Raw genomic sequence first — 20905 nt, 5'->3', positions numbered from 1 at the left:
GCAGAGAATGATTTTTTTTCTTGAAAAACTTGAATAGAGTTTATAGTATCGGAAAAATTCAAAACGGGTTGTAACAAAACCAGGTCCTGCTGTGTACTTTAAGGTTTGGATGGCTAAACTGTTCCTTAGGCACATGAAAACCGCAGTTATGGTCGAGGAAAGACACAGAAGTCATCACCTTGGTTTAGTTTGTATCCATGTTTTATTTTGAAGTTCCCTGCCTCGTGTGTCCTTTGACTTCCTGTCAAATCACCTGTGTTGTATTTAATTCGTCAGCTTTGCTCCGTACGTGTGTTTCTTCCACCAATCAGCTTTCAGCGTGACCTCCTGTCGTCATCGAGTCTTGTTGTCTGATTCGTTTCTTGTGTATTTATTAGTGCCGGGCAAGTCAACGCGTAAATTTAGCGTTAACGCATTCATTCATTAACGCCGGCAATTATTTTATCAGAGTTAACGCATGTTTTTAAATTTTTTTTATTTTGATGGTCCGCTGCTCTTCAGCAGACTACGTTGATGCAGCGTGTGGGAGAAGTATAGTTCCATAAACAAAAGCAAGACAAGCTAACAAAAGCCACAGAGAAGTGGAGACAAACTGCAGCTGATTAGTATCGATTAGTATCGATTAGTATCGCTTAGTATCGCTTAGTATCGCTTAGTATCGATTAGTATCGATTAGTATCGCTTAGTATCGATTAGTATCGATTAGTATCGATTAGTATCGCTTAGTATCGATTAGTATCGATTAGTATCGATTAGTATCGATTAGTATTCACGTCGCGTTTGGTGTGAACGCACCTTTAGGATCGCAACGAATGACGCACGTATGAGCCTCAAGAATGAGCTAAGAAAGTTAGCGGAAAGATTAATGTGAGACAACATCCGGTTTCTTCAGACGAACATCCGGTTTTCAGAATAAGATATTTCAGAATAAGATAACAAAGTATGAATTATATTCACATGAGTATACACAAGTATAAAACATGCTACCTGCACCTAATACACCTAAATTGTGCGTAAAGTGTCTTTATTCTTTGATCGCTGGGTCACCATCCTCACCTCGGAGTTACAGCATCATAGTGATGAAGAGTCGAGCTGCATTCACATGCTCTGACTGTCATGAAGACAGACATTTGAGCTGAAACGTGCTGAAACAGGTTATTCCTGTTGCACAGCAGTGGAACGGTTCACATACAGTCACACACTGAGCACAGATATAGAAGAGATAGAACTGCTGCTGTGTAAAAGGAATACTGCTGCTAAAAAGCACCTCATTTGTTTTAATAAGTGTTTGCAAACCAAATGTTATTGCCCTTTTGTTCATATAGCAATGTTCATGACATTTTCATTTTACTTTATTTTACTTTTTTTAATATTTTAAAGATCCAAGTTCCAAGATCCAAGTTGTTTCCTGTGAAAACAGAAGTTTATTTTAATAAGGTATAATGTATGCAAGTAACGAGCGCCATCGATGGAAGCGTAGGCCACCGACCAAGAGAGAGAGAATGTGTTCCAGCAGCTGCAACTTACCTCTGAAAGAATCAGCGGTACTTTCACTCATATCAGATGCTTAATTTAAGATGATGCAATGCGTAGTCTTGAACCAAGAGCTTCGGTCGTTCTATTTGGCAGCTCGTGAAAAATGTAGGTTTGCCAATTTTGCTGTTTTAATGTCCCGGAAAGTTATTTAATTCACGCCTCATTTCTTCTGCTGATGTATAAATAAAAGTATCAGATCGAACTTGAAGATTAAATTTCAATATTATGAATATACTTCCTCAGGTTCATAGTTCTCCTGGATGCAAAAGGCAAAATATTCTGCTTTGATAGCAGTCAAAGCTGTTTTCTAAAGTGTATTTGATGTGGAGGTGACTTCCTCTTCTGGAATTTGGAAGGAAGAAAAAGGACGTTGTCAGTACTTAAAGTTTCTCGGTGGCTTCGCAGCTTACTCACATTTTAACTTGTAACTTTACGCCGTCACAGACCTCGAGTCACAGCGTCCCATTTCAGCCACTTCGACTTGCGTCGTCGGTGTTGGCAGCTGGAAAATAGGCCGGAGTCCCATGCTGGGGTTTCTTTTAAACCAAATCGAAATTTCTGTGACGGTTGAACGCTTCCACTTGCGTGTTTCAGCTGCAAATAAGGTCAGTGGCAATTACATATTGGACATGGGATTTCACATTCCACAGAAGCGGCAGCAGTGGGTTCACAAAGGTGGAAAGGGAAACCCAGCGTTCAATCCCAATCGTCTGTTAGCAACACGAGCAACCCTGAAGTATGCGTCACCACTTTAACTGCACCTTTGAACTTTTTAGGTTTGGGGAATTCCAACAGATATATATCTATGTATATATATACTAAATAACAGGATGGAATGAAGACGAGAATATTTTGTAAAAACGTCACGTACACAAGTAAAGATGAATTACTTGTGTAAATATGAAGTCTGAGCAAAGAGACAATGTTTTAGTGATATATGATACTCTTATATTGAAGAACACAGTTCTTGCATTAAAGGCAGGGTTGGTATTCTTCTTCAAAAACTTTCTGAATATTTTAATTGAAATTGTCTTTACATCCAGACAGCGATCAATTGTGCTCTGACAAAAACAGAATCTGGTATCTACGGCCGTCGCAGGAATTCAATGAGCTCGTCCGATTAATCTATTTGGTCCGAGTGTAACGATTGGACGGTCGACCTGCCTGTATTCTGCCCGGTGACTCACCGCTCATCTTCCTCAAGCTGCTATCTTACAAGCTGTGAGTTTGCCATCATTTGGACAAGAGTTGGCAACGCTGGGCTGGGTTTTTAGATCGGATCATTTTTTAAATCCAGCGTGCTTTACCTAGTTTCTCAAGATTACCAACCGAACCTTCTTAAATGTCAACAGCACACACTAGTGGAGCAACGTCACACCAGCAGCTTTCTGACTTTGCTCCTCGCTTTTGTTTTACTCTCACTCAGTTTGACTTTTTAGTGAGAAAAAACGCAGAATGCAGAAATATTTAATGTGAAATATGATCTGTGTGCTCAATAAAAGTGCATTTATAAATCCATGTGAAATCCCTCCAGGTCCAGGAGCTGGTGGAGGACATAAAGCACTCGCTGGACCTCCGGCTGCAGGACCTGGACTGGATGGATGAAGCCACCAAGGAGGCAGCCAGGGCAAAGGTTCAGAGCTTCTGCTTCTGCATCCCAGAACACCGCTCGCCGTCACATCCCATTAGTATTTGAAAAAGGATTTAATTATTTCTTTGCCATTCCTTTTTTTTCCGGGGGGTTTGATTGATTGCTTGGTTAGATGGAAGTGTGTGATAGAATACATCAAGGGCTTGACATTGAGAAGTGGGGATCGCCTAATCCGGATCTCTCTGTGGTGCCGATTTAGGGTCTGCACTGCAAGATATCCCGTCTAATACTTCTACAATCTGAAGTTATAATCCCTTTAGAGGGCCGTGCTGAATATAAAGAGCTTCCCTGTAATCCTATTACATTGAGTTTGCTTGATTAGTTGGTGTGTGTGTGTGTGTGTGTGTGTTTGTGTATTAGTAACTACAAGTGGATGTGGGGCGACGTTGGACGAGTGTTTTCTCCTCCACTTCCTCCGTCACTCTCTTCTTCTTCTTCTCTCCCAGCTGAAGCACATGATGGTGATGACAGGATACCCGGACTTCATGCTCAAACCTGAGCTCATAGATCAAGAGTACGGGGTGAGTCATGAGCTTCCTGTTCCACTCTGAGCTCGTCTGGTCGTCCTCACCGCACACGAGCAAATGCCTTTTCCCAGCATCCCTCTCTCTCTCTCTCTCTCTCTCTCTCTCTCTGGTGTTAACATGCGACCTACACCATGCACAGGGGTAAATGAACCCGAGGAACACAGCTGAGACCGCTCGAATAAATATCATACTTTAAGTATGTTGATGCAACCAGGAGGTGAATGTGAAACCTCAGCTGTCAAAACAATGAGAGGGGGGGGCAACGGTACAGACGGACACATGTGCTGAACAGCTTGGGACGAGTGGAATGAGTTTAACTGTGGGAGGGAAAGGTTAACGTGTAATCCCGCTTTAAACCTGTAGAACCGGGCGTGTGCATCGTGGAGGTGCTCAAAGAAGGGAAGGTGCATTTACTGCCGTAGCATCGTACTGCAGCGCAGCTCTGAGGTGCTTAGTGGTTCATGGATCAGTAGTTTGGCTGCAATGCATTCAGTTTCAAGTGGATAAAATGAGCTCCACCGTGACTAGCTGAAACATTCAAACGTTGCCTAAATGTTGTTTGAATGTCTTGTAATAACTTCGTATCCGTTGTTGTTGCAGTTCGATGTGGACGAGAAGACGTATTTCAAGAACATCCTCAACAGCATCAACTTCAACATCAAGCTGTCGGTGAAGAAGATCCGGGAGGAAGTGGACAAGAATGCGTGAGTGCCACACGAGCTTCAGCGGCCTGTTAACCTCATTCTACACACACGCGGCGCAAAGCCATGAACGAAAGTTAATATTTGTGAAATCCAGCCCGAGCTCGTGCAGCTGAGGCCTCACACCGGACGCCGCGGCCTCTTCATACGTTTGACACGCCCAACGCGTGTCCCGTCCTTTTTTTAAAGCTTGACACATTTGTTGATGCGCCTCTAAATTAAACCAACAGATACCGAAATCGACACACTCAGCTGGAGAAAATCCATTTGAGTTACTTATCTGCAGCAGCCAGGCTGCATGAAAAGTGCTGTGGGATATGCGGTTTCATTTTTTCCCAGTGAACCCGTGGATTGAGTGTCTCTCTGCTACAACAACACATTACAGTCACATTAGTATTCCAAGGTGCTCAGAACCACGGCGTCATTAGCCAACGCTTGACGCCCTGAAGAGTTAAATCACACACTCCTTTCCTTTATCGCCCTAAATAAAGTGAACCTTTCATCACTCACTCGGTGTTGTCGCCGGGAAATAAAGAAAGAAAAACACTCCTCCTCCTCCTCCTCCTCCTCTTCGTCCCGGTGTTTTGTCTCCTCTCCGTCGCTGCACTGCAGAGCCATCAGTCTTTCACTCCTAGAACACAACACAAGGGCATCGCACACTCTCACAGTGAGGCGCTTTGGGGGGATTTTGCAGCCAATCGATTGGTCTGGCTTTAAGTGGATTACTGTAAAGGAACTGTCCGGTTTGAGCGGAGGAACTTTGGCCGTTGGAGCTCACACACTGAGTATTTCTCACCAGGGTTGAGAGAGAAGCCCGATCCCAAGCGCCAAAAAACAATTAAAGGGTGACGTCAGCTCAGTTCCGGGGGTCCGGGTGCTTTTACTCCCTGATGTGATCGTCTTCCAGGCTCTTTGCGTCACGAGACGAGAAATCATCGATTTACTTGTTTACATCAAAAATCAATGTTTGAATAGATACGGTGTGCATGTTCCACCTTTAATCCTTATTGTTTCAGAGTATATGTAATTTGTCAGGCTGAACATCTCTTTGTTTACCTTGTTTTTTATGTCTCCTGCTTCCACTAATATCCCTGTGTTTAAAACGTCATATTGCTATGAATTGTGGGTAATTCCCTTGGGCAAAGTCTGCAGGAATGCAGACTTATGGAAAGTGTTCAATAAAGGGCACAAAATGTCTGCGAGAGAGAGAAAGACCTCAAACACTCAAAGACAAACAGAGAAGTCTTTGGGATTTTGTTCAGGTTTCAGGGTTTGTTTTCGAGTAAATTGGTGATTTTAGTGTGTGTGTGTGTGTGTGTGTGTGTGTGTGTGTGTGTGTGTGTGTGTGTGTGTGTGTGTGTGTGTGTGTGTGTGTGTGAGTGTGTGTGTGAGGGATCCCATCTTTTAAAACCCTGTTTGTTTGATCATGCTCTCCCCAGGTGGCTTCTCCCCCCTCAGGCCCTGAATGCCTACTACCTCCCTAACAAGAACCAAATGGGTGAGTGCGTGACTCTTCATTGCACCGCAACACGGGCCGCGCATTAGTTACACGCAATTACACCACGTTGACGCCTGTTTTTTCAAACATGTCGCTTAGAGGGAAATTAAAAAAAGCGTCCACCTCCTCATATCACATTCCGTCTCATCGCTGACTTTCTCCTCTGATCTGCACCTCACATGCTTAATACCCCCCCCCCCCCCCCGTCTTCCACCGTGATCGGCCTGCTCGTCTGTCTGTCTGGCTGGATTAAATCTCTCGCAGAAAAATCAATGGCGTGCTCGCAAGCTGATGCTAGAGGACGGGAGGAGTCGGAGGAGCCCCCTGGGTCACTTCTTTTTCCTGTTTTCTGAACCCACACACATTATTTCACTCACTTCAACCAGCCACTTCAGCTCTCATCTCTGTATTCACTTTCCCGCTCTTCTTTTCATTTCAATCTAATTAATATTGCACACTTAAGCTTCACCTCCATCTCTTTATTACATGTCTAGAATCAGGTTCCGGTTTGAAGACGAGGAGACGAGGAAAGAGATTGAATTTAAAGGAGCTCCCGAACATAGTGGAGTTCTTTTTAAATATATAAAGTAAATGACTGATGTTGAATCCGAACTACCTACATGCACATTACGACTGCAATCATAGTTATTGAAATGACCGAATCAATTCGTAACTATTTTTTTTGATTATTTGATTTGTCCATAAAAATATGAACAAAGAGTCTACAGTGTACGTGAGGCTGTAGTGCTTTGTGCTAAATTATAATGCCAACACAATGCTAGTTTAGCATGTCAGCATGCTAACATTTGCTTATTAGCACTAAATACAAAGTACAGCTAAGGCCAATCCCCCGGGAACTAGAGGTCAGCGGATTAGGACATTTTACATGTTTCATTATCGGCGGAACTTTGAAAGAATGACCAAAGTCCTCGGTTACAACTGCTCTCGCTCTTACAGTCAAAGATCACAAAGGAAATCAACATTCGGTCAACATTCTTCTCTAAAGGTAGTTTCCCTTTTATAATCTGTATTTATTTGCACAACAATGCAGAATATGTTGACAGAGACTAAGCTGAGGCTGATGGGAAGTGTTGCAGATAGATCCACTGGGAACAGTCAGAGGATCACCGAAGTTATTAAGATTCATCACAACTCATCCTGAGGGGAACGTATTCTTATTTTCTCAAATGAATCTTAAATTACCTCAACGTGCCGCTGTCATCATGCGATAGTTCCGATGATAATATTCTGTGTATGATCATTTTAAAGCGACTGGAAGGAGTTAACACGTCGCTGGTGAATGCAGATTCCTCTGCATGAAGCAAGTAGTTGCTGCTGCTGAGGAGACTGATTTGTATTTTCGCTCTGTGTGCTGACAGGAATTTGGGGAAATCGAGAGACTTTCTGTCATCGTCCTCTATAGCAGCTGCACTATCGCGGCTTTAAGGCATCAGTGATTTCCATTTCCTCCGAACTGTCGTTTTCCATCTAAAGGAGACTGTATCACTGTGACTTTCACAAAAAAAACGACTTCTTCTGAAACCAGTGTGTGATATTCATACCAGTTGTATCCGGACCGCCTCCCTCATGTTGGTTTCTTTATCTCTTTTGCAGTCTTTCCTGCCGGCATCCTGCAGCCCACTCTCTATAACCCTGAGTTCCCACAGTAAGTAGTGCCGGCTTCGGTCCTATAGGGAGGCTCCAGCATCACCGGCTCATTAACGGCTACGTTAGTCTGGCAAAGCTCTGCCTCCCCGAAGTCCCAACAAACCAATTTAACTACCCAGAGCTCAATTACTGAACAAGGTGCCGCTAATGGAACAGGTGTCATTGAGAGGTCGCCTCCCTAAATTTGAGTCCGTCGAGTAATTTGATGGCGCGCGAAAGTAGATCGCCTCCCCCGTCCGACTCGTGGCTTCTATTTATCTCGGCGAGCTCTCTGTGATGAGAAATTCGTGAATTAGAGTCACGGCGTTATTGGACGGAACTTTAATCAGAGCACAAAAGATCCCCCTCTTCAGAAGCAGGTTTAGAAGAAAACGCTTATTTTAATCAAGGTGTGACAGATATGGGAGTATTTCATGGCTGATAATATGTTTACAAATATACAGATATACAAATGTACAAATATACAAATATACATTCGTGTTGATAACAATACCAAAAACTACACTTTATATAGAAGCAAATAATTGCCATGGTTGTTTGAATTTCATCAACGATTAAATACATAATTTTTAAATGTAATCACCGTAGATATGGCCTCTAGTCACATGACTGACTCGAGGCATGAATTTCATGACTTAAGATTCCAGTTGACAAAATCAAAACAAACGTTAACACCAACGACTCAGTATTTTGCGTAGATGAAAGCTTTTACACTTGAAAATACTTGATATCTTCTCCCAAGCCCTAAGATGTATAGCTATTTTTTAAGTGTGTCAAAAATGTGTTCAATTCCCGAATCAACAAACTTTAACGTTTTTCACTCCCAACAAGACAACACTGAACTCCTTCAGATCCACTCGACCACAGACAGAATTATACGAAAGGTGATTTTGTGCAAGTACACCAACTCAGCAGCTCAACTGAAAAATGATTACAGTATTACGACTTGTTTAAGACTGGAAACTCAAAGTTGGGCTTTGACTTTGGACATGAGCACAAAGACTTGAGACTTAATGTTGAAATGTTATTTTTCGTTGCAATGAAATATCACCGCCATCCAGGCTCCATTGCTTCTCTTTGGTTGTAGAGTCTGAAGTTGATCCGGCCAATTTGAGCAAGTGGATATTTTTGACTCAACTTTCATTTTTACATCTCAATTCAACCAAAAGAAACTTGAATATATGTTTTGAATACCGGGTTTCATTAAGCAAAGGAGGACACACTTCTCAAGTGTTAAATGTTTTCTTACAAATTACAAGCCTGACCAGACATTCAATACTTGCTCTGAGTAATTTATACATTTCACATTTTATTTCATTCTGCACCAAAAAGGTTTTGAGGTTCAATACAAACTCCATCTGAAACACAATCACTGTATTTATACCTTTCTCTAATGTTTCAAAGGTCCATGCATGTTGTACTCCATGAATTATTAACTGTGCATATAAACTTGTATAAATTATACTGTTGTAAATTATTAATTATGACTCCTAACCATCTACCGAACACGTCATACCATGAATGTATTACGAGTACTAGTTTTATTATTAACATGGGTATGCTGCCGTTTTGAAAAAGGTTCCCATGGTTATTACATGAAAATGTAAAAATTAAGCATAGAATTTGAAAACATGGACATTGAACACTGGAACAAAAACGTGTTTCCACAGGGTAATTTAACAGTTACCATTGGCAACTGAGAATAATTTACCTTCAGAATAAAGAAAACTAATTGTTTTCAGTGATGAATTACCTGTCACGGGTACGTTTCAACTCTCTGCAAGCTTATTTTCATACAATACTGGCATGAACTCAAAACAAACGGCTGCCTGGAAGGTATAAAATCAAATCTACAACATTTCTTTGGCGTGGTTTAGTAAATGGCCAGTTAGAAACCACCGCAGCACCGAGTAATGAGCAGGTGAACAACCACCTTCTTGTGTTTTCCACATACCCTTTGTATGCTCCTCCAAAGCTCCTCGCTGGGGGGCAAACCACTGCTGCCAGTATTGAGTTATTCCAAGCCAGTAAATACAACGGTCCAAATTGCTGCACCTCCTGTATTCATATCAACTCCCCCGAGTAGCCACACACACACACACACACACACACACACACACTTCAATTAGCAGTTTATACACCCAACATCAGCTCACACTTCTATGTCTTCATTAGAGGTGATCACCACCACTACTTGTACTACCTGCTGCCATGCATGCTAATCAATATGAATTCATTATATGGTAAAGTGTGTGTGGGCGTGTAGTTTTAAATGTTAAACATACATCGTGGGGACCGGCGATTTTGGGGTACAAATGGAGACAGATTGCTCGTCCCCATTAAAAAAAATCATTGCATTTTAGGGTGAAGAGTCGGTCTCCGGTTAAGATAAGGGTAAGGGTTAAGATTAGGCTGGTAGCGGTTATGGTCATGGTAAGTCTCCAGGAAATGAAATGTCCCCAAAAGTCATGAAAACATGACTGTGTGTGTGTGTGTGTACCTGTCTCCTTGAAGTTATTACTGCAGTAGCCCTAACCTCCCATAAACTCTCCCTCACACACACACACACACACAGACACACACACAGACACACACACAGACAGACACCTCCACCACGAGTATAATGAAGCTTCAATCAGCCAGTTAGTTTAGCAGGGGAGTCAGGCCCGGTGTGAGGCAGCGTATCGACTAGCTGTCAGAAAGTCATTTTCAGATGTAGCCATGTGAATAGCCCCGGGTCTGCCCTTTCATCCTTCTCTGTATCTGCATGTGGCGAAAAAGACAGCACTCGAGCTTCGTCCCAGGGTCAAGGAGAGGTTGAGCGACCCGCTGCTTTTTGGAAGCATTGGGGACACGAGCAGGTTGTGGGGACGTGTTACGGGTTGTTGCATTTTGTTTTCAACGACTTGGGAAATTAAGATTTATGCTCACAATGCAGATTTTCCCTCACATGTAAAACAGATGTTTACTAATGAGTGCGAGCAGGAAAGAAATGTGGCATTGAGCTTTTATACCAATCTGAGCCACACGGACCCGAAATTAGATCCCGAGTGCAACTTGCATCTTAACTGGCTCGGCTGAGCAGAATTAGCAATGAGGACAACGGGACAAAACCAGAGAAGAAAGCCACAGAGCTGTCTGTGATGAGATGACTGAAATCAGTCAAACGGCATATTGCTTTGTTCTTCAGTAAGTGCAGAAGCACAGACCTAACTTTCGGCATCTGTCAAGCAAGTAACGGTAAAATAGATATTTCTACATTCGAACAAATGCAAATATCTCCAAGTTCATGATCTGCGATGACCTCTGAAGCTGTGTACAACGTGCAAGAGTTTGGGACTTCAAATCTTTGATTTCTCTTTTGAAGTCCCACATCAATACCACTCTGCTGTCAGGAGATGTTTAGCTTACCTTAGCTTAGCATAAACGATGGGGAAACATGCTAGCCTGGCTCTGTCCAAAGGTAACAAAATCTCATTTGCTTACTTTATACAACAACCACGAGCCAGGCTTTCCCCCGTTTCCAATGTTTTATGGTAAGCTAACTGCGTCTTGGATCTAGCTGCATATTCAACAGACAGATATGATTATTTACTGTAGATACCTAGAAAGTTTTAGTTTTGTGTAATGGTCCACATTTCTCCTTCCTGCTGCCAGGTCTCTGAACTACGGAGGAATAGGAGCGATCATTGGCCACGAGCTAACGCATGGATATGATGACTGGGGTAAGAATTCACAGCCTCTTCACCTCATCCATCAAAACAACGCCCATGCTTTCACCATTCAGAGTCCTCCCGCTATTGCACTGAACTATTCTATTCCACAGAAGCAGCAGAGGGTCCCCTGATGATTTGGTTAATTTGTACAATCTACCCAAAAACAAAAGACTATTTTGAGCCACAATCTCTGACTTTCATTTCCAGTCAAAAGTGCTGCCCTTCCAGACACATCAGAAGACTTTTAAATATTCCTGCGAATCACCTACCAAGTACTGGAATATCTTTGCGAAAGAAGCTGGTAGTTCACACACCTACCGGTCAAACGTTATTTTATATTTAGTTTGCTGGAAAAGTCCTTGAACGGAATCAGCCAAAGTCATCCGGACAACGCTTTGCCTCCTAATGGTTTGACTCCCGCAGCAACAAAAAGGCTTCAAAGATGGCGTGCTGGGCAGCTTTTTTGACTGTGAAGGAAAGTTGCAGGTTGTGTTGTCTCCACGCTAACACTGCCCCTCCCCCCCTTGCCCTTTATCTTAGTGATGCAATGGTTCATGTCCCTAGGGGGCCAGTACGACCGCCACGGCAACCTCAAACAGTGGTGGACAGAGGAGTCCTACAGGAAGTTCCAGAAGAAGGCCGAATGCATCGTCAAGCTCTACGACAACTTCACCGTTTACAACCAGAGGGTTGGTCTGAGCGCACACACACACACACACACACAGGCAGCATTAATGGCATTACGAGGTTCACCCAATACTGAGGCTGAAACTGTTTAATATCAGCTTTCACTTCCACTGCAGGTATCCTCAACACACACACACTCACACACACACACACACACTGCACAAACAATCATTTCATAGATGCATGGGTCAGCTGATATTTATGTTTAAAACCGTGTCAGCAAGTCTGTGTCCAGCTCTAATATGATGCAGCTTGATTTATTGTTATTGGTGATTACATCAAATGTTCTCTGGGGAAGACGTTTGTAATGTTGTTTGCAGATTACAAATAGATACGCTTGATTACATGGACGTTCCCTTAAAGGAGCACTTCGCCAATGAAAACTGCTCGGCTGCTTTGTCCGGGGACTTAACTTGTAACTCTTTGGTTTTTGGACAGACTAAGCTAACAGGCTAGCTGTTCCCGGCTGTTTCCAGTTGTTATGCTAAGCTAAAGTAACAGTCTCCCGGCTCCAGCTTCATATTTAGCGTACAGACAACAGAGATGAGCAGAAAATGATTGTCTCTAACTCTTGGTAGGAAAGCAAATTTCCTAAAATGTGGAACTTTTCGTAAAATGTCTTTTTATCACACGCCAGATCCAGGATTGAAGTACATCCTTGAAGTACATGTACATACTAGCACAGAAGCATAGGGGTAGAGACTTCAAGAGCTTTACGTTTCCTTTCTGTGTGTCTAGGTGAACGGTCGTCTGACGCTGGGGGAGAACATAGCAGACATGGGAGGACTCAAACTGTCGTACTACGTGAGTAATATCGGACAATCAATGTACAAATTCATGGCTTCACAAACTCTATCAGTAGCACCTGAATATGTCTTTACTCCTCAAAAATTACTGTTAGTATCAAAAGGATCCCTTGTTTTCTGTGTATTTGACTTGTAGTTTAGTTGCCGAAACGTAACGTTTTGTATTTTTGTTGCCGAAACAAAACTGTTTGTAGTTTTGTTGCCGAAACGTAACTGTTTGTAGTTTTGTTGCCGAAACGTAACTGTTTGTAGTTTTGTTGCCGACACAAAACTGTTTGTAGTTTTGTTGGCGAAACGTAACTTTTTGTAGTTTTGTTGCCGAAACAAAACTGTTTGTAGTTTTGTTGCCGAAACATAACTGTTTGTAGTTTTGTTGCCGAAACATAACTGTTTGTAGTTTTGTTGGCGAAACAAAACTGTTTGTAGTTTTGTTGGCGAAACATAACTGTTTGTAGTTTTGTTGCCGAAACGTAACTGTTTGTAGTTTTGTTGCCGAAACATAACTTTTTGTAGTTTTGTTGCCGAAACATAACTGTTTGTAGTTTTGTTGGCGAAACAAAACTGTTTGTAGTTTTGTTGGCGAAACAAAACTGTTTGTAGTTTTGTTGGCGAAACAAAACTGTTTGTAGTTTTGTTGCCGAAACATAACTGTTTGTAGTTTTGTTGCCGAAACATAACTGTTTGTAGTTTTGTTGGCGAAACAAAACTGTTTGTAGTTTTGTTGCCGAAACATAACTGTTTGTAGTTTTGTTGGCGAAACAAAACTGTTTGTAGTTTTGTTGGCGAAACATAACTGTTTGTAGTTTTGTTGCCGAAACATAACTATTTGTAGTTTTGTTGCCGAAACGTAACTTTTTGTAGTTTTGTTGCCGAAACGTAACTTTTTGTAGTTTTGTTGCCGAACCGTAACTTTTTGTAGTTTTGTTGCCGAAACATAACCAACAGATCGCATCTCTTGACTATTTCACAAACAGCTGTGAGACTGTTGGTCCGTCAGTTAGATCAGCTGAGATATCTACAAGGGGAAGCTGTGTGTTCTTTATTCACTCCCTCCTCTCTCTCTCTCTCTCTCTCTCTCTCTCTCTCTCTCTCTCTCTCTCTCTCTCTCTCTCTCTCTCTCTCCAGGCGTATCAGAAGTGGGTGAGGGAACATGGACCTGAGAGGCCGCTCCCTGGGCTCAAATACACACACGAACAGCTGGTCTTCATTGCCTTTGCACAGGTACAGAAGCCTCCCAGTGGTTTTTACGCTGTCGTCTTTCATTACATTTACATGTTAAATCATTTTAGCTGCCGCTCCGTCGGAGCGACGGCTCACAGGGAGCAGGTAGGAGTTGTGTTTCATCCCGGCATTAGCTGATGGATCCGTTAACCGTTGGACGGATCACAAAACGCAGCGTTGATGGCGGCGCAGTGGCTCTAAGCACTAGACCACCCCTGCTCTTTGTAACTATTACCACGATCATTGATATTCAATGGTTTCATTGAAATTCATGGCTTAATGTAACCGAAAATCGAGACACACTTTTAATGCAATTTGCAGTGTTTTTAGCTTTCAACTTTAAAACTCTTGCTACGGGGAAGTGATGTGAAAATCAAGTACAGTATATGTGCAAACATTCATATATGATGTATTGCATTACATATTACATTAAAACAACACTAATTATGTAACTTTTAACTGTTGTAGCTGTTCGAGGTGGAGCCAGTTATGTAGTTTAGTCCAGAGGTTGCCAAACTCGGGGTCAGGCCCCTCCAAAGGGTCACAAGATACATCTGAGGGGTCGTGACATTATTACTGAGGAAGATAAGAGGGGAAAAATAAAGCTCTGCACAATTTATTTTCTTTAATCTTTGCTTTTCATGAAATATTGGATCATTTTACCTCTTTGGGACTCAAACAGCTATTTATGAATGTAATAATGTAAAGTAACTAATAGGCCTAACTAAAGCTCTTAAAACAACTGTAGTGTATGAAATAAAGTAGAATATTTCCCTCTGAGATGAAGTAGAAGAAAATGTGAAAAGTAAAGTACAAGTACCTCAAAAGTGAGTCAATGTACCTCGTTACTTGCCGCCGCTGGAAGCCAGACTGTCCCACTTTGGCTCAACTGTCTCCGGGTCGGGTCACTGTTGTGTTGTTGTTGTATTTCCAGAACTGGTGCATGAAGAGAAGATCTCAGTCCATCTACCTGCAGCTGCTGACTGACAAACACGCGCCGGAGCACTACAGGTAGAGTTTACTCACTCGCAGAACACAAAACACAAACAGAAAGTCATCAGTTTGTTTCATTTGTGGACATTGATGTTGAGAAAGATCTCAGCTGATCACTATGATAACACCCAATAAAAATAAATGAAAAAGATGTGGTAACGTTAAAAATATGTCAAATCACGTTTCTGCGATTGTTATATCTAAACTACCGTGATGCATTAAAGAAAAACCAAAAAACAATATTTAACAAGAAAGAAATATGTTCTCAACGATGTAAATAAGATGTGTATGGCTGTAATGTTAAAGAAACGCCTGAACTTTTGCACTTGAACTGCATCGTGACTGCAGATGTTTCCCGATCTCAACATCACTGGACGTTCCCGTGTTTCCTCCCCTGCAGGGTGATTGGCAGCGTTTCCCAGTTTGATGAGTTTTCCCGTGTTTTCCACTGTCCGAAGAGCTCCCCGATGAACCCCGCGGACAAATGCTCCGTGTGGTGACCTCCCTCCCTCCCTCCCTCCATCATCACATTCATCAGAGCCGACAGGATGATACAGAAAGCCTCGTCTTGCCTATAACATTATCAGAACACTTGTTTTCAATTAGGAAGCCTATCCAACCGTTTGTCTGTACTAACCAATCTAAAGCATGGGTCACATGACCACTGATCATGTGCATATATATCATTTGATGATATATATATTTTTATATGTTTACATTTACTTTCAAATCATCTATTTTTGTATTTAAGCGGATATATCACGTGCATAGAATTCATAAGCTATTTTTAATTTTTTTTTATTAAGCAACATGTTTCCTCAGTTTCTCTTCTTTGTAGCTTCAACTAGAAACACTTAAATATATCAGACACAAACAGATTGGCAGCAAACCAGTGACTTCCGTCCCCGACAGCTGTTAAGAAATGGACTGAGATCAGCAGCGTCCTGAGCCGAGAGGCTGCTGTCCTGTTCCGTTTGCTGTCGGAGGTTTTGATTTGTGTCGCGGCGCTGCCCTCTTGTGGCTGCAGAGAGCCATGACCACCGTTCAGCCGTCACCACTGATGTATCGTTTGCCTGCATTTGGTCTCTTGTTGCTGTGAGTGTTTGTACGGTTTATAAAGATTTGTCCAACTTTTCTAAAAAAAACTAAACAAAAAAGAGAAAGGTGAATGTTTGTTTTCTCAGGATTTGTAGCGAAGTGCAACATCAAACGGAGGATCTTTGCGTCTCGTATCTATTCAACTCTTCAGCCTGAAGTAAACCACAGAGGAGATGTGTTCATCAAACAGTGGACGCTCAAGAAGAGGAAATCACAGCAACAGCTGCGCCCGATTTAAGAACAATCCCGACTGAAGACGGAAGACAAGTTAACTCACCAAATAACAAGCCAACCCTCTGTACGTAAGAGCGACGATGAGAGGTGGAGAATCATACATTTATATTCTGTTGTCTAAAAAAAAATACTTTTGTATCAATAATCGGTTGGCACAAAAAAACTAAGAATCTTTGTACAGTGGAGACGTATATCAGATGTTATGGTTGTACCGTTTGTTTTGATGAGAGTGCATGTTTCCCTCCTGAACATTATTAAATCTGGATCGATATAGATGGAGGACAACACGCACACACACACACACACACACACACACACGTCTGACTCTATAGCTGCTATTTCACACGTGGCTGCTATCTCTTCCTTCTCTGTTGGTCATCGTTTAACGTTTGAATAAACACAAAGGATCACTGTGTGTCGCTGCTGTCGTCTGTGTGAGATACGTTGCTTTATTACCGGTGTGATTGTGTCGTCAGCCGTGTCCTCACAGGGCCCCGGATCCTCCAGCGGTGTGAGCCAGCTCGATGGTAGAGGTCCACCTCTCCCACTCTGACTCCCGTTTGGAAAAAAACACACAGTGGGAATCAACACATTTACGATGCAGCGTCAACAAGCTGTGCAAACCGGAGGGGTGGCTCATAAAGATTACCAGTTACGATCAGCCTGCCAGATGAAACACTGGTCCTGTCTGAAGGTGCACTGTGAACAGGGAGCAGCTTGCAGCATGGACAGTTTAAAGTGCACACTATGTCAGGAAATGTGTTACAATTAAAACAAAGCCAATGCACGGTGTTGACCAATGACAGAAGCCTCACAGTAGCATTTTCACAGTGGACCGGTCTCTGCTGGAGGATCCGGATCTGTCCACGGTGGACCGGTCTCTGCTGGAGGATCTGGGTCTGTCCACGGTGGACCGGTCTCTGCTGGAGGATCTGGGTCTGTCCACGGTGGACCGGTCTCTGCTGGAGGATCTGGGTCTGTCCACGGTGGACCGGTCTCTGTTGGAGGATCTGGGTCTGTCCACGGTGGACCGGTCTCTGCTGGAGGATCTGGGTCTGTCCACGGTGGACCGGTCTCTGCTGGAGGATCTGGGTCTGTCCACGGTGGACCGGTCTCTGCTGGAGGATCTGGGTCTGTCCACGGTGGACCGGTCTCTGCTGGAGGATCTGGGTCTGTCCGCGGTGGACCGGTCTCTGCTGGAGGATCTGGGTCTGTCCGCGGTGGACCGGTCTCTGCTGGAGGATCTGGGTCTGTTTACAAAGTGCTTTGACAGACAAAGCAGTAAAAGCAAGGCAATAATAACAACAACAGAAAGCTCAGTGAGACAATCGATACAATAAAAATAAACGAATAAACTAAAATAATTTTGTCAAATCAACAAATAAAAATGAAACAGAAAAGCGACATCACATAAAAGCCAGTCTGTGACAGTAATTCTCTGTAATTTAAAATAAATCATGAACGGAATGAAACTTTTCTGCTGCCTCTGAGTTCTCGAAGCAGCGTCTTCATGGAAGAGTCCTCTCGTCTCTGTTGCTTTATGGCGAGCCACACACACACGCGCACGCGCGCGCACACACACACACACACAAGGGGGGACCCGAGGTAGAAATGAGCTGTGGCGCCTCTCCTGCTCCACCACCTCTTTGTTTGACTCTGAGTTACTTGTATTCTCTGCAGCTGTTGTGTTGTACATTCTGTTGTTCTGTACGTAACTCACATTTAACTGCAAACACCCAAAAACAAACAAAACACTAAACTACAATACACAACAATGTTTGAACAACCAGGTAAGAATAAGGACAAACGAGGATTCAACTTTACACTCAGGGACGATCACACCGTCCTTTACTCGTAACCACATGTTGACGTCATCATCTTCATCACGTGTCTCTGCTTCCCCCGTGTGTTTAAAATATGCTACTGCACCTTTAAACCGATTTAGTTGCACCGAGTTGACTCATTTAAAAAATGAGAAGCCTAAATTGATGTGTGTGTGTGTGTGTGTGTGTGTGTGCGCGTGTGTGCGTGTGTGTGTGTGTGTGCTGTACCTTAAATTAAACTGCTCCACACAAACATATATATTATATATCGTACAATGTAACACATCAAAGATGCAATTATCCCGTGCAGTTTTCAGGGTAATAAGTGAAAGGTGATTACAGTACATCTGATCATTGCTCCATTATTTTAGTTTTATTCGAGACTTGGTTTCTCATCTTTATTCATCACTCGATCACTTTTCTTTCTTTGACTGTTGAGCTGCATTGACAGATGAATCTCCCAGATGTGGGATCAATAGAGGTCTCATCTTTTAAAGAATACTGTCAGTATATGTATCAGTAGAAATGCTGAGTGTGAAGGTGACCTGCCTCTCACCTGTCCCATGAGCCTCCTGTTCTCCTCCTGCCGGTCAACATGGACACGCGTTAGCACCCTGAGCTCCAGGTGAATGTGTGTTTAGCCTCAATTCTTTCCTCACTGCCTCCTCCTGCTTTCTGGATATGCATACATATATTTATATATATATATTTATTTATATATATTTATTCATATATATATAAAGTTTGTTCTTTCAAAGTGTGCTCACTATCACGAGCGTCAGTGTTAGACCGTCAGATGAAGGTGAACCTCAGATTTCATTAAATGTGAAGTCAAAAAAGGATTCATATCAAAGATAGATAACAGAGGCTGGCTTTGATTTTTAATGAAGGACAAATATCAAATATCAGTGTGAGACTTTACAAACCAATATATGTGTCTAGAACCTGTCTCTCTCTTTTAATCTTTCTTTCTTTCCTCCCACACGAACACTCGTCTCCTATGAGACTCTGGGACACAAGACAAACAGAGACGGATGATTGTGGTCTCATTGTTGTGTTTTAGAAATTAAAATAAATTGTGTTCATTGTCGGTATGCGATCAACTGCAGCCCAAAACATTGAATCATTTTGCTCCGGATGTGGATGTTTGTCTGCTGAGGAGCTTAAGATTTTCAAAATAAAACATGATATACTTTACATATTTAAAAGCAGCTTGTTTGATACGTTTTCCTATTTTAGTTGTATTAGATAGTAGAACACATAGCTGTAGTTCATCACGTGACCCAGACACAGCTGATGATGAAGCAGCGCCATCTGCTGTTCAAACCGAAAAACAACTTAAACAATTTAATGCTGAGATAAAAAAAATAATAGAAATATCGTTGACATATCCTGATGCACATCAATAAAAGACATTATTATTATTAAAATAATAATTTCAGTTAAATATCTTACCTTATCAAAAACTAGCATGTCTTGCTATGAAAAGAAGCTTTTTTTACAAACAGTCGGTCACTTTTTAAAGTGCAACCCGGCGTTTGGATTTTGAGTTTTTGCAAATCATAAATATTGAGGCTAAGTCAACATCACTGGAAACTACAGAATCCACAATGAGCCGTTATAACCTCCATGAAGGTATTATTCATTACAGGACTGTTGTATTAAACTGAGATCATTTATGTGGATGAATACATTCCACAACTGATTAAACCGACTCAGCAGCAGCAGCACAAGCCTCTAAACGTGTCACATCCTCAACATGAAGTGAGTTCATCATCTGAACTCATCGTCTCTCTCCTGGCAGCGCACAGACCATCAAAAGTACTTCATCATGTTGTTATTATATTAATACATCACCAGCTTCCTCCCGCGCTGTCATGTCAAATATATAATCAGGTTGTAAGAGTTGAAACATAAGGACAGAGGATTCTTTGCGCCACCTTGTGTCAGGTGCGCAAAAAGAAGAGCGCGTGACGGAGCAGAATTTCACTTTCTGTTTTGCTGTTTTGAGACTGAATATCGAGTCAGCAGGTCGATCCTCTGTCTTCAAGCGGATCTTTATTTGGAGGATTTATTTTTCCGATGGGTGACAAACAGGCAACACGCATCTGCGGCACGTGGTGAGAGTTTAACTTCACTTACATTTAAAAGACGTTTAAAGTTTCAGCTGTTTTGACAAAAATCAATCATGTCCGTGGGGCATGAACCAATGTGGAGCAATTACACGTTGGTTGCTGTTAAAGTTCAGCCTCATTCAGCTGTATATTGAATATTAAAGATAATATGCGGTTGAGAGAGCGGTGGGATGAAGTCCTGCTTGGTGCATTATTCAAATTAAAGTGTTTCAATCTAGTTTCCCTATTTATTGCTCTTTAACTGGGAGGTTACACCACAGCTGAAGACGATATGACCACAAAGTCACTTTCGCTTCATGTGTTAAAGCTGCATCCTTTGTGCAGCATCCCGGCTGAACTGGTCTGTGGTCTTGGTCTGTGGTCCATACGTCTTTATTGAACACACCGTAACAACTTCGGCCTCTATCGGCCAGGTGCTAAAATAATAAAACCGCATCCATCTTCCTTGTTAAATCACTTTTTCCGTCCCTTTAGCGACTTTTCTAAGACTTTCTAACCGCTTCTTACCTACTTCCGGTGTATACCTTCAAAATAAAAGCGCAACAGGACATGCACCGACTGCAGTGACAAAACGTCCAAAATAAAATACATAAAAAAGGAACAATCTATTT

At 42.3% G+C, this 20905-nt stretch overlaps 2 protein-coding genes across 3 annotated transcripts in view; both read left to right on the top strand.

Moving 5' to 3' along the window:
• Positions 1 to 16666, top strand: part of ecel1 (endothelin converting enzyme-like 1) — a 36610-nt gene extending 19944 nt beyond the window's left edge. Inside the window, exons 7-17 of one of the 2 annotated variants that reach the window (XM_079271202.1) lie at positions 3071 to 3169; positions 3634 to 3708; positions 4315 to 4418; positions 5855 to 5913; positions 7528 to 7579; positions 11239 to 11306; positions 11862 to 11986; positions 12723 to 12788; positions 13916 to 14011; positions 14946 to 15022; positions 15405 to 16666. In XM_079271202.1, coding sequence (XP_079127328.1) covers positions 3071 to 3169; positions 3634 to 3708; positions 4315 to 4418; positions 5855 to 5913; positions 7528 to 7579; positions 11239 to 11306; positions 11862 to 11986; positions 12723 to 12788; positions 13916 to 14011; positions 14946 to 15022; positions 15405 to 15504 — 921 coding nt within the window. In that variant the 3' untranslated portion in view covers positions 15505 to 16666. Of the gene's footprint in view, positions 1 to 3070; positions 3170 to 3633; positions 3709 to 4314; positions 4419 to 5854; positions 5914 to 7527; positions 7580 to 11238; positions 11307 to 11837; positions 11987 to 12722; positions 12789 to 13915; positions 14012 to 14945; positions 15023 to 15404 lie in introns of both variants that reach the window. The other variant, XM_079271201.1, reaches the window with a different exon arrangement.
• Positions 16667 to 20178: 3512 nt separating this feature from the next.
• The window catches only part of xaf1 (XIAP associated factor 1), a gene marked incomplete at its 3' end in the record, with an annotated part of 4137 nt that continues 3410 nt past the window's right edge, over positions 20179 to 20905 (top strand). Inside the window, exon 1 of the mRNA XM_079271538.1 lies at positions 20179 to 20279. Within this exon, the coding sequence (XP_079127664.1) occupies positions 20242 to 20279 (38 nt within the window). The 5' untranslated portion in view covers positions 20179 to 20241. The remainder of the gene's footprint in view (positions 20280 to 20905) is intronic.

This window comes from Melanostigma gelatinosum (genome assembly GCF_949748355.1).
Source record: "Melanostigma gelatinosum genome assembly, chromosome: 7".
Classification (NCBI taxonomy): domain Eukaryota; kingdom Metazoa; phylum Chordata; class Actinopteri; order Perciformes; family Zoarcidae; genus Melanostigma; species Melanostigma gelatinosum.
This window is presented reverse-complemented; position numbering and strand designations above follow the sequence as displayed.